The sequence below is a fragment of the Oratosquilla oratoria genome, chromosome 1 (genome assembly GCF_046742065.1).
Source record: "Oratosquilla oratoria isolate Oo_2021 chromosome 1, ASM4674206v1, whole genome shotgun sequence".
NCBI lineage: Eukaryota > Metazoa > Arthropoda > Malacostraca > Stomatopoda > Squillidae > Oratosquilla > Oratosquilla oratoria.
In genome coordinates, this window is record NC_134777.1 from 60,428,563 (window position 1) to 60,442,685 (window position 14,123).

The window sequence follows — 14,123 nt, forward strand, 5'->3', positions numbered from 1 at the left end:
ATAAAGTGCCAAGTTTGCTGCCAGAGGATGGGGGGGGTAAAGATGGGGGAGGAGAGGGGGGAGAAAAAGGGGTTGCAAGTTGGGAAGAAAAAATAAATGAACGAACGAACCGGGAAGCGGGGGGAAAGGGGCTACAAGGAAAAGCGAGGATAAGAGGATTACGGCTGAGGGACGAGAGCGTCAAGGGAAAGAAGGACGAGAGGGTAATGCGAGCAATACAAAATAAATAACAATAAATAACGATAATGCTGGCAAGGGTACTTCATGGCTCCACAAAGCGCCAAGTCTGATAGGAGTGGCTCGTGGGATAGAGGAACGGACATCGATGAAGCTCGAAGAGGAGACCAGGCCGGGCAGGTTTGCAAACCTAAATATTTCTACCTTTTCATTCAACCAAGGGCTGGTGGATGTTTCACATTAACTGAAGCAAATTTCAAACGTGTTGAACATTATTCAACTGAGCATTTCACGGTAATCCGGATAATCGTACAACAAATGCCAAGAATTCAAGGGAAGCAGCAAGTTATCTATTGTGGAGTCAACACCTGGAAATTCAGTTCGCAATGCCTGGAAACAAAGTTTGCCAAGACTATTTACCAGCAGTTTCCAGGTATAGTTCAAGCTTTCAGCTATTTACTATCTGTCTCGCCCGACCTCCAATTTTTGAGGCACAGACTTTGTGACGAGAACAAGACTGCGGGACTGCTTAGGTCCCCCCCCCCCAAAGTCCATGCAGCCAATAACCCGTCTGGGGTCCTGGGTTCATGTTATTGTGGCTAAGTAGCATACAACTGATACTTTAGGGTATATATGGGGCTCCCCTACGGACAAGAGCTACACAATTTTTTCTGTGACGAGGAAATCTGTTCTTAGAGAAATGACGATACTTTATTATACTGCGACTGTTCCTCCGTTCTCCTCTCCCCCACCCCTTGTTACTCTCCTGTCTATATGTATAGACAAATTATATATATATATATATATATATATATATATATATATTACACACACACACACAATATGTATATATAAAACGGGACGGGGATAGAACTAGGCATCCTCCTCCCTGCAACCCCCCCCCAAAATATATATATATATATATATAATAATAATAATTAAATAAATAAATAAATGAGGGTCTAGGAGTCTTCCAACCAGTACTTCAAGATTTGGGTCTTTTAATGTGCGTGGATGTGGTACAGATGAGAGTAAAAGGGAAGAGATAGGCATTATGCTTGTAAGAAGATGGACGTGTTAGCACCGAGTGGAACTAAGTTGAAAGGGAGAGGCTAGTGCGAGTTTGGGAGTAGTTGGGAGGTTCTCAGTAGTGAAGAGACGAGAGAAAGGGTGGCTATACTAGTAAGTGAAGAAATAAGTAAGCGTGTAGTGGAGTGGAAGGAGGTTTCTTCAAGGTTAATGTGGATGAAGATGAAACTGGGGAGATGTGGATTTTTGTAAGTGCAAATGGGCCTGGTAGACTGTAGAAGAAAGGGAGGCTTTTTGGGTGGATTTAAATGAGTGCATTGAAGGATTCGGGAGAAATGTCAATGTAATGGTATTGGGAGGCCTTAATGCTAGGGTAGGAAATGAACCAATAGATGGAGTGGTTGGGAAGTGTAAAGTTCCAGGAAAAAGTCGTAGTGGAGAGTCGTTGGTAGCAAATAGTGTTTTGGAAGAAAGTCAAGCATAAGTACACATGGGAGAGGGTGGTGGATTGAAGGGTGGTAGAGCATTAATGGACTATATAATGGTAACCAGGAGTATAGTAGAAAGAGTTAAGGATGTACATGTTCTAAGGGTAGAGTGGAGGAATATCAGACCACTTTTTGGCAGAAGCTAAGTTGAGAGTGTAGGATAGATGGAGAAAGAGGAAAAGGACAGAAGATAGGGAGGTGCTCAGTGTTATAATCTCTCCCTTCGCTGGTATCATAATCTCGATATACAACGTAGCTGTCCTCTCCCTTCAATACCTAGCGTGCACACGCGCGCACGCACACACAGGCTTCAACTTGGTACTCCGACGAAGGCGCCGATCTTCCAAGGGACGGTTCATTGTTCCAAGTGACCCAGTCCACCGACTTTTCCTGGCAACACCCTTAGCAAAGAATAGACTCCGTGCATCTCAGGCCAAGCCCTCTACTTTGAACAATGGCCTCGCCGCATCTCGGATCAAGCCTCCTGCGCGGACAAAGGATCTCGGCCGGCGCCTGTTTGCGTCGGATCAAACCTTCCAAATATCCTTGTTGCTAATATGGCAACAGCCTACTGTACTATTAAAATGTTTGGCAACCTTTGTAAACATGTAGATATATTTTCTAGCAATCCTCCGAAGTTTGAAGGGAGCTTGTCTTGTATATTGTCGACAGAACTAAGTCTGGCACATTAAAGCCAACTCTACCAATTTCCCAATGTAGTATAACTTAAAACCTACATTAGAGTGAACTGCTTAAACGAGAAAGAAAAGGAGTACAAGAAGTTGAGTGAACATGAGAGGGCGACCTAGGATGAGATGAATGAATGGATGGGGGTAAAAGAGGCATTGGATAAGAGGGGAATGTCTGTTGAGAGGACGGGAGAGGACAGAAGATAGGGGTGAATGGAGTACTGTGGTGTATGGATGATGCTGCGACGCATGAAGGGGAGTGGGTGGGGGATGTGGGGTGAAGGAGTATGTATGAAAAATAAATTGACAGCCTGAAGAGATTTCTCCCCTTCTTTTCTGCACGAGGGGACGGGGGGGGGGATCTCCGTTTTAATGAAGCGGCCTTGCTGTGGATGTGCGGCACTGCTTCTGATCCAGTGCAGTGGGCGAGATGCAGGGATAACCCGTCATCCATTAGGTGCCAAGATAAGTGGGAAGGGGGTAGATGGGAGTGGAGTATGTTGGGGATGCAATGAGTGCGAGTGGTTTTTATGCCTTTGTTATTTGGTTAACTCCCTTGTACAGGGAAAAAAAAGCCTTTGGTATATGTATAAAGACGACACGTGGCCATAATTTTGTCGAATGTTTATTACATTCGACAAAATTATGGCCACGACACTGGATAAATAATAATCCACTCTTGGACGTCCAATACTTTTTTTTCAAAGGATTAACCGATATCATGGTGATATATTACATATAGCTTACTGTCTTTGGCAGCCTTGTTGAGTAAATATTCGGAAACAAACAACAGGGCAGTTAACTTTAAATCACTCGTATTTACAAACTGAGCAACATCCGTGTGTGCAATATACAAAAACTGAGGCTTGTCAGAATTAAAATCTGTACACTTGTAATATCAAACTCGCAAATATTGGACAAATTTACTCCCCACTAACAGTATCAATCGAACACATTTTGCCTGGAAAGTCTATTTACAAATACAAACGCTTCCAATGCATGCAGTGTACACAAATGCACATCAAACAAGGCACACGGTTTCGTTGGCAATACACACACTCCCATTAAATATCGATAACGAAGGCTCAAAACCAGAGAAAACCAAAGGCGTAAAACTATATAAATGAACAAATGGGGTACGCTAAACCCCAAAGCCACAATAAATCACAGTATTGACCGTCTCGACACGCACAAAATACATAAATAACGCAACACTACCGCACCAAACCTAGCAAACACTACACATCCGCTTACCAAGCACACGTTCTCCCACATATCAAACACAAGGGAGACGCAGGCACACGCACTCGTGTGGGACTTAAGTATAATCACATGGGGAAAAACTGACAAGATGTTTGAAGTGTATTAAAGTCTTTCGTGTTAATGCATGGCTTCGTCAAAGCGGGCAATATATTTGTGTTGTTTGAACGACAGTGTGCGTGCGTGCAATAAAGATATTCCGAACTATGCGTGGGTAACACTGTTCAAAGCAAATGCACCTTTCCTCGCTAGAGCACCCAGAATAGTCCCCTCGGTACAACTGCATCCGGCGAAGCAATTTCTTCTGCAATGAACCAATCCCTGGGAACCCATTTCGTAGCGGTAACGGGGCAAGACTCGAACTCTTATTCTACACCGGAGCATCACACTCTTCAACCAACTACATATCTCCTCTGTATTCAACCTGTTGAACAGTTCACGGTTGGCCACAAAAACATAACGACTGTTTCCACAACACAACCCTCAACAACGTGTGCCACATCGAACGCAATACATTCTTGATCTGAAGGTTTTGTTTGCATGGAAACATGGTTTATTCTAAAGTTCATAAATATTCACTATTCGCAAAGTTGAACTTTTGGCTGCACCCTCCACTGTTCACGCGCGAGGGAATTTTTTGAACATTGTTCCATTTTACCTGATGCCAGCAGCATGAACACCGAACATCATAGTTAAGTCTTTTCTGCGGCAAAATGTACACAAACGCGGGCATTCCTTGGACAAGACAGCACGTCAATGGCCGAGCGTTCGGCCAACACAGACAAAATACAAGCAGCCAGCACAGCCCCTCTTGAAACGAGCACAGCAGCCCCCTCAGGGTATCCCTCACAAGGCAGAACGAACGCGGGGGGACCCCACCCTCCTACAGGAGGCAAAACACGTCATTATTTCACCGAGAAAACGGAGACTCCCTCGGGCTATTCTTGTACAACGGAGACTTTCAGATCGTTGAAGAAAACTCCAGCCTGACAGTCCCCTTCTCTTCTTGAGGTGAGGGTGCGGGTGGGGGAGAAGAGATGATGTGCAGGTGGGTTTAATATCTTAACGGCACTTGAGATCAGTTTTTAGATGAAAAGAGGGACCCATTGTCTTGAAGGTACAGACAGAGATACGGCGCCCCATTACACATTTTGAACTCTAAAGGCTGGGTTTGGGCTAAACTCTGCCGAGGTCTGTGGAGGCAGAAAGGAACGACGTAGGAATAGGTGAAATTACGGAAACGAATACAGACTGTGGGAGGTGTGGCTCTTCTATACAACACTATGCTAGGGAGGTGGTACGCAAACTTAACGCCACTATTCAGCCGTAGGCAGGTGGAGGTTTATACTAGCGAACGAGACTACACGTTCAGCCTTAATCACTTTCAGGACTATGCCCTTCATACATTACATTCCCGCTAACATCAACCCATTTTATTCAACTGTGAATGGGTGGCGTCACCCTCTTCTTGGAGCTCGGGCAGGGGTCACCAACAATGCGAGTGTGCTGGCAGCAACGCAGGGGAGGGAAAGGGGGCCGGGGCGCCCAGGGAACATTAGATGAAGAAGGGAAATGATGTTGGTCGATCAAAGAAAATCCAAGTAGGAAAAATAACGAGCCCGTGAGGGGAAAAGAACGCGGGGGGTGGGGGGGGTTGGCGGGATGGGAGGAGATGCAACGTGGGGCCGGGGGTCCAAAAGGAAGATGAAAAAGGGAAGTACTGAACGAGAAAGCTTGAGGGGGCTGATTGGGGGCGTTGAGATGTATGACGAGGTTGAGGTGGTGGATGAGGAAGAGACGGAAGATGAGTGTGATGAAGGATGGGGAAGGGATAAAGATGAACGGTTGAACGGGTAAAGGTGGGGTGCAGGATGGGAAGGGGGTGAGGATGAACGGTTGAAAGTTGGGTGCTGGATGGGAAGGGGTTGAGGATGAACGGTTGAAAGTTGGGTGCAGGATGAAAAGGGAAGGTGGAGGAGTGGGGGGTTTGCAGGATGGGCACTGGGCAGGGGAGGTGGAAGATTACGAGATTGCAGGATGTGGAGAGGGTGTAAATTGAGGGGGGAATGGGGAGGATTGGGAAATGGAGGTGTGGAGGGGAATTGTGAGAGGGGGGAATGGTGAGAAGTGGGAATAGTATGAAACAGGAATGGTGTGGATGGTGAGAAGTGGGACGTGGTCGAACGAAAATAAGATGAGAAAGCTGAGGGTGGAAAATAGGCTGCGGGAGAAAGAGGGCAGCAGCAATAGGCAAGGATAAAATCCGAGACGTTCAAAAGGAAGAGACTGAGACGACCAAGCTGGGCGACTGGAAGGAAGGTGTGTGTGTGGGGGGGGGCAAAGGGACAGGGGACGAGAGGGAATCTAATAAAACGTGTGAAAGAACATGGTGGGAGGGAGGGAGAGAGATACGGGGGTCACGTCCGATTCGGATGTTTCGTGGGGGGGGGGGAGCATAGAGATAAAGGAGTAGCGGAGTGAGCTGTACATGGTAGTATACAAGGATGGAGTGAGTACTAACATCGGGTATGTGAAGTGCTGCACAAGAACTGGGAACAATGTAAACTAAAGTGGAGGAGAACGAAGGAAGAAAAACATAAGAGTCGTCGCTGGCGCTGCCGAGGGATATCGATGTCTTCATTCGACGGACACTGGGATTGTCTTTCCTTCTTCCACGAGAAGACACTATGTGGAGTGCGCCGCTCCAAAACTTTGAGAATCATCATATATACAGCACCTTAAGACTGCGCGTTAGAATTAGATTCGTATTGGTGGTATAATAGTTTAATTGTTTGAGTGATAATATAATAATTGCTCTTCTATATTTGGCTTGTCGACCACTAGGACTAGTAGAACAGGGACGAAGGTCAGTGGGAGACATTACGAGTTTACGCGCCATGCCCTATGGTGCGAAGGGATAGGAGTGGGTTAGCAGCAGGAGTTACCGTTTGCAAAACCAAAATACCAAATACGTGGTGGTGTTTATCGGAACACAAGACCAGTTGTGGGGAAAACGGGGTTGATGGTGGGGAGGAGAGCTACTCGCTGTACGAGTCAAGTCACGAGTGTTATGGTGTAACACCACCCAGTTTAATTATTTCATTTGACTATTCGAACTTTTCTGCATTCAATATCGTTATGTACCGAAAAGTTTCTTGACAACACTTCTCATTAAACGAATAAGCAATACCATTCACATCAGACCAGTTTCCTTATTAAATGAAGGGAGGTGACGACAGAGATAGGCAGTGGAAAGAGAGAGGAGGGAGTTGTAGGAAGTACAGGCCATGGCTGTCATGGGTATGTAACTATCTAAAGTACGTTTCTTTAGACGACCTGAAAGTGACTCCTTGGTGTGTGCTGGGGTGGGTGGGGAAAAATCCAGACGAGAACTGACTGGGACCGAGCCCCCATGCTTGTATCAAAGGCTTGCCATCCATGTTGTGTAGAAGTCAACACTGCGACAGCACAATCACAACCTATAGAACAAACACGGTCCAATGGATTAGAGAGAAATGAAGCGGGACTGGCGTGACGTCAGAGGAAGGGGGAGGGGGTTAGGACGCTACTGTGTGTGGAGTGTGGGCTGACATGTTGAAGCCTGTATTTCTCACCGACATGGACAGAGTCCAGCAGGACGACTGCGTCAAAACGGCCTTGTAAAAGATACGTGCAACGCATTGAGCTGCGCGCCATAAATAGCATAAGGGGAGAAGGGAAGAGTTAAGTGGGGAACAATAGAAGTATCCAATAACGATCAGGAAGTAAATGGTGATTACATACAATTTGATCACGGACCTACCGGCGATTCTGATAGAGGGTAAATCGATCAGGCCTAGAACATGACATGAATAGTCTGTGCGTGAAGAGGGGGGGGGGGGGGCACTAAGTAAATAAATTTAGCATTCCTTCCAGTACATTCGACAGTTTATTAAATATCCTGAACTAGTCCACTGTCATTTTTAGTTTGTGAACGAGTAAGATTATTTTGCTATTTTAGTACAGTTTGAAGTAGGTCTGTTTAAAATTCTTTCCAGCCAAGTTGTTGGTAATCACATTGAGTTATATTAGTTTCCAAAAGATGAGCCTCCTGTATCAGGGTGGCCAAATGACACTAATTTGAGTTAAATACTCAAATTAATTAGTACAGCAAAGACAAGCGTGCGTACGCTCCGTAAGCGGAATCAAGACGGACTCCGACGCCAAGCCACGCCACCAAGCTTTGACTCGGCGGAGAAAACATACATGCTTAATATGAACACTTGTTTATCACAATAATGCACTAAATACACAATAATAAACAAATAAAAATTACAAATACGTGTGTACAACACACTAAGAATATTCTATGCCACCATTAATCATTCAAGTTATGACTAGCCCTTCCCTTCTTTGCCGTAACTATATTTTTTCCTTAGCAACGCCTAACTCACTATTCTTCGTGGGATGAGTCAGATCCGACAGTTGCCGACCGTTAGTGTTCCTACTTCAACCAGTTTTTCCCAGACAAAATTGTCTGGCGTCGTGACTGTAAATCCCTAGCCATTTGTCATGCGACGTTGGGGGGAACCGGGGTAAAAGCCGAAGAGCCCTTCCGCCAAGGTCTTTGCCGTGTCCACCATCCACTGGAATGCAACTGTTGCCCGTCTGCCAAAAGTTTCGTGCACAACGGGAACGAACGGGTTAATTAGAGCCGTTTGTTGTCACCGAGTTCGCTGCACGAACTGGCTATACAAAATATTCGGCTAGCCAGGCGCTACAAAGTTTCCTGTGCACTCGTATTCCTTCCACCACTCTCCCTATCTCCCCTCCCCCACTTCCCTTTCCCAACATTTCACTTGATTCAAACGAACTCGTCTGCCTCGTTTCCGCACACCATTCTTGACGCTGGAACAGTTTCAGGTCCAATGTCACATTTCCACCTCGCTGATCATAACAGCCAAGTGACCCTTTCAAGCGTACGCATCCCTACTGCTCTTCGTTTCACGTGTTCCCTCAATATCAATTATAAACAGCAAGGGAGAGAGGGAACAAGACAGGGAAGACAAAGAATGAAAGACCTCTAGCAGGAGGTAGTGCGTGGGGGATAAGGCGAACAGAAGGGATGGAGAATGAGAGGGAGAGGGTGTGACGGAGGTGAAGAGGCGCAGCACGACGTGCGAATACATTATAGGCGTGCGACGATTAACAAACTTACAACCGACCCAGACTTCATCCCAAATAAACCTGAAGGACCCCTTCCCTCCAAATAGTAATCGCCCCCTCCCCCCAACTAGTAGGCCACTTATTCCTACTATGGCACATTTGCCAACACCCTACGGCATCCTGACAGTGACAAAACACTTCAGCCTGTGGCTGCCCAACAAGGCAGTCACCATGACACGGAACACTACTGACCCTGGGGGGAGCACGGGGCAGACAAGTGCACAGTTCGGAATCCGGGAGGGGGATGGGGTGAGGGCATGGCGGCGACGGCGGTTGTACAAAGAGGCGGCAGGCACGAAGGCGTGTGGGCAAACTAATGGCCAGGGGGGAAATAATGACTGTAGGGGAGGGGGTAGGTTTTCGCCCGAGGGGAAAACAAAGGGAAGGGGGAGGGATGAGCACAGTAGTTACAGTGAGGGAGGAAAGGCTGCCTCCTCCCGTGCAAAAAGTATATAAAGGTAATTGGTGGAAAGGGGACATACGCGCGACACGGATGAGCAGAAGGCTGAAAGAATAGCACTTGGGGGAGTGACGGGGGGAAGCAAGATGAAAGCATGGGAGGGGGGCAATATGTATAAATGGGAGAATAGTTACATTTTTCACTCAAAGCAGATTGTAACATGATTACATATGCATGCATGACATTTATGTGCATGTACAGAATCAACTTGTACGTGATAAAGTATTTATGGGGATATGCGGATGCGCACCATAGGTACTGTACGACTGTTTGGATAACGTGGGCTGACGAGATTAATGCTACATAAAAATTAGAATAGTGCTAAATATTGGCTGTAAACGTGGTTACATATGAATTTGCTGGAAGATAGCATCCTGTGTGCGGAAACCACTGTAATCACAGTAATCTAAATATAGCCACTGCATATCACACTATATTACCAAAGGCAGCGACTCTACTTCCCTTTCGTAAACCCACTTCCCACCGAAAACGAAGCTGCATTGTCGATTATCCTAGTAGCTGTCATTCTTGACTGAACAGTACCGTGTTACGTTTTCCTTATAGCACAAGTTAAAAGTAAAAATGTTTATCAAACATGACAGCTTCAATATAAATGTACTGGTTGCAACTTAAGATACCACTTTAAAATTACGGGACTGGGCAACCGAAATGATCATGTATCTAGTGACCTGTTATGGGACCGATTATTTCATATAGTCATTCACGACAATAATTTGGCTTATGACAATATCGTACCAAGAATGTTTCCAACAATCCAGTTGTTTTTACAACACGTGCGAACGGGATTGGGGAAGCTCGATTGTACGCCAAGAATCGTGTCTACATTCTCCTTTTTCCTAGAAACAAGAGTTAGTCACGGGAATTTCAACTCTCGCCCCCAGTCGATGACTCAGGGCTCAATCCTCAAGTAAAACTATAAAAATAATGTTGGGTCAACATGATAATCCCATGATGATGAAATCGTCGTGAATACAAAGCTAAAATTGTGTACAAATGTTTTATACAATTCTCCCGGTCACCATGATCCGAACCTCTGCTCGTTTAGAAATTCACCAAGTTTCAACTGAATTATTACATTTGCATATGGAAAGATTCACAAAAACAATAACAACCAACCTTGCGAAAACTTGTCCGTTACCGTCTGCACTCGCTTTGTCAGTCTTTGTATTCTCATGACCGCGCACCACCACACCACAACGAATGCAGAATTCAAACTGGACTCGGTGGGAGCTTGAGCTCACGACGAAAGCAGAGTTCTCGTAAAGACGTTCCAATACTCTGCGCGCGAGTTAGAGCACTAGAAATTACTCGACTATTTTACCGTACATTTTCTTATATCGTATATGCAGTTAGGCGTATACACCACCTGCACATTTTTGCCATAAAATACAAGAAAATATTTTAACGTAAACTTACGAAAAGCACGTGATGAGAGCTGTTGTAAGGGCCCATTGGGTTGTGGTATTCGCTCGTTAACACCAATTTGACACGAAATTCTTACAAATATCCAACAGATGCGACGATGTCACCAAAACTGTTACATTTGAAAAAGTTACAGACTTAAGAATTCGTGTAAATTCCATGTACAAAAGGCCGTTACATGATCGTTAGAGGAACCTTCAAAATCAATGATATAAAAGTTCAGTGCTTGACTAATTTTATAAAGCCTGAACGACTGACACTTTTGCTGGTGCTACTACAGAAATATATTGTAAAACACGACTGCTCTCGTCTAGTTTCCAACTTTTCATTACATTCCCTCGTTGGCGCCGTGTAAAAACAAATCCCTAATTCATTAAGGTTGGATTCCATTAAACATTTTGAAAACGTGGCAGACAACATTTTAAACAGAAACGACGTGTTCAAAATAAAAGCGGCATCCATGCGACAAAGTTGCCCGCGGATACATGTTTACGTGTTACATGTCGCACCTGCATTCTCGACCGTTAAGAATTTTAGCAGAGCAAATAAAGGATTACATAGGAAGAATATGCCGACAGGAAACCTTTTGGTCCATAACTAGGTTGCCCAAAATTTGGGCAATACATGCCAAGATATGTCAAACGACAACATATTCGGCATTTAAGCTACATGAACCAGTTGTACTGATGCAAAGTAACATTCAACATACATTGAAAACCTAGCCTGTTTCAATCATGCTTTAGAATAGATTTTCCATGGCAGTGTGACAGCAGAATGCCATATTAGTTTTAAAATTACGGCCATTTTATCAATTCTAATTAATGGCCATCCTTCACATAATACAGCAGCTTTCAGTACAGGTTCGAAAAAAATATTAGCTTTCTAAATAGAGACAGCGAGCGAACACCAGTGTCTATTAAATTACCTTCCGCTCCCTTCTTCTCAAATAGAGGGCACATTACCTCCATAAAAACGAGGGTAGATAGTGACCAGTTACCTGTTTCAAAGTGAGGGGACGAAACTATCAGTAAGTACCTTCAGACAACCACAACAGTTTCTGTGTTCACAAGAATAATAATAAAAAAAAGTCTTCGAAGTATTTTACAATTTGCGAAAACATGGGGGAAGTGATTCGGCGTAGAGCCAACGCTGCCAACACAGACAAATACTATGAGGTGTTGGGGGGGGGGATGGAGGGAAGAAAAGGCGGGTGAAAGATAAGGGTGGGGGAGAAGTGGACGGTTGGGTTCATGGTGAAGAAAAATTGGGAGATGATGTTGGGTGAGGGAGGAGATGGGGGAAGGGGCACATGAAGGGAAGAGAGTTGGCAAAAAGGGACAAGGGCGATGACAGAGCAGACGACGATGACAAGGGAAATGATGGTTTAAGGGTGCAGAGGGCAGTAACGATGAAGACCATGAGGAAGAAGGGGAGGAGGTGGAGGCAGCGAAGTTAGAGGAGGGAGATGAAAGTACTCGTGCATACGAAACACGAAGTGGTAGTGAGGGTAGAGGAAAGAAAGAGATAAAGACAAGACGGGGCGGGGCTGATGGACGGACGGATTGATGGGGGGAAGCAACATGGAGACGAGGTTCGTGTTTGGGATCCAAATAAGCCGGCGTTCGCTTCGTCTTTCCGGGTGTCTTCGACGACCCCTTCGGGAGGAGGGGATGTGGGCGGGGGGGGGGGTCTGGAGAGGAAGGTGACAATGAGAAGGACAAGGACAATGGCAAACGATGACAACATGGACGACAAAGATAGGAAAAAGCCAAACAGCAACAGGAAGCTCGAGTAGGCAAAATAGGTAGCGGCGCAAGGGGCGGAGGAAGAGAGGATGAGGAGAAAGAAGTTAGCCGAGGAGAGGGGGGGGGATCAGAAATGTGTGGAAAAAGGAGAGGAAAATGGAAAGAGGCCCATCTATCCATCTCCCTGGAATGAAGAACTGCAGAGAAGATCCATTTTCAGTGAAACAGAAAGAACGTATTTCGGTAAAATGAAGTCTCGAAAAGGAGGCATTCCACAACTCGTGGAAATGGATATATCTGCTTTCAGAGCAGAATACTGCCAAGGTACACAAAACAGCGTCATGAGGCCGGGCGGGAAGAAACAACGTTTATCGCAAAATAAAGTCCGAGAAATTGGAAATCAATTTTACTGCGGATGAGAACCAACCATGAAAGATAACATGAAAAAGGTACCAAACCAACTGGGAGACTGGAGGGAGAGGAGGGGAAGTGGAGAGCATTATGGAGGCGCTAGAATGGCATAGGAAGGAGGGAAGGTAAGTGAATAGGTGGGTGGGCGATGGCTAGAAAAGACGGGGAAAGGGTTAGGTGGAACTGTAGGACGAATGGGGAGAGGAGGTGAAGATTGGGATGGACGAGAGTATTGGAGGATGGGAGAGAGAATGGAGATAGGAGGGGGAATGGCAGATAAAGAGTGCACGGTCGGAGGGAAAAAGTGACCGAGGGAGGAGGGGGCAGATGAGGGGAAGGGGGTGGGTTTGCATGAGGGAATACAAGTGAAGGGAGGGGGAGGGGAGGGGGGAGGAGGGCGAGGTGAGAGGAGGGTGAGGTGAGAGGAGGGCGAGGGGGAGGAGGGCGAGGGGGGAGGAGGGCGAGGGGAGAGGAGGGCGAGGGGAGAGGAGGAAGAAGGGGAGAGGAGGAAGAAGGGGAGAGGAGGAAGAAGGGGAGAGGAGGAAGAAGGGGAGAGGAGGAAGAAGGTGATGAGAAAGAAAGAAGAGGGGATTTGAAAAGGAGCACAGTGCAGATCGAACAACTGATAAAGTCTTCAACATGCACGGGCAGATCTAAATCCGAATTAAAGAGAGGAGGATGGGGTAGAAATACTGTGGGGGGGGGATGACGAGATGGGGAGTGATAGACGGGGTGGGGAGTGAAGAACGGGATGGGGGAAGCTGGTACGGTAAATACAAGCCAGCAAGGTTGGAGACGAATCTGAGGACGGGGAGGAAAAGGGAAAAACAACGTTCAACGTAGAGGAAGGAAAGTAAAGAAGGGAAAGATGTGGAGTATGGAAGGAAAATAGTTAATAGTGGGCCAGAGATGGGGGGGGGGGAGGTAGGTGTGGGGAAGAGTAAGAGGAGAAATGAAAAGAAGCCAATTTGTGAAGGGTAGTTAGGAGTGGGGGATGCAAGGGAATGAGGAAAGGAAAAAAAGGTAAGGGACGGGGAAGAAGGGGAAGGGAGAGAAGGGAAAGAAAAAAGGGGAAGGAAAGAAAGGAGGGAAGAGAAGGAAGAGACGGGAAAGAAATGGAAGGGAAGAGAAGGAAGAGACGGGAAAGGAATGGAAGGGAAGGAGGAAAGGGGAAGGAAGGAGAAGGAAGGAGGAAAGGGGAAGGAAGGAGATGGAA

General features: G+C 46.1%; 1 protein-coding gene across 13 annotated transcripts in view; it reads right to left on the reverse strand.

Moving 5' to 3' along the window:
* Window positions 1-14,123, reverse strand: part of LOC143031028 (fasciclin-2-like) — a 737,926-nt gene that overhangs the window by 405,812 nt on the left and 317,991 nt on the right. For 9 of the 13 annotated variants that reach the window (XM_076195429.1, XM_076194997.1, XM_076195518.1 and 6 more), the window contains exon 1: window positions 10,446-10,539. The exons of 3 other annotated variants lie outside the window; for them this stretch is intronic. In XM_076195429.1, coding sequence (XP_076051544.1) covers window positions 10,446-10,503 — 58 coding nt within the window. In that variant the 5' untranslated portion in view covers window positions 10,504-10,539. Of the gene's footprint in view, window positions 1-10,445; window positions 10,540-14,123 lie in introns of those variants that run through there. One more of the 13 variants, XM_076194913.1, reaches the window with a different exon arrangement.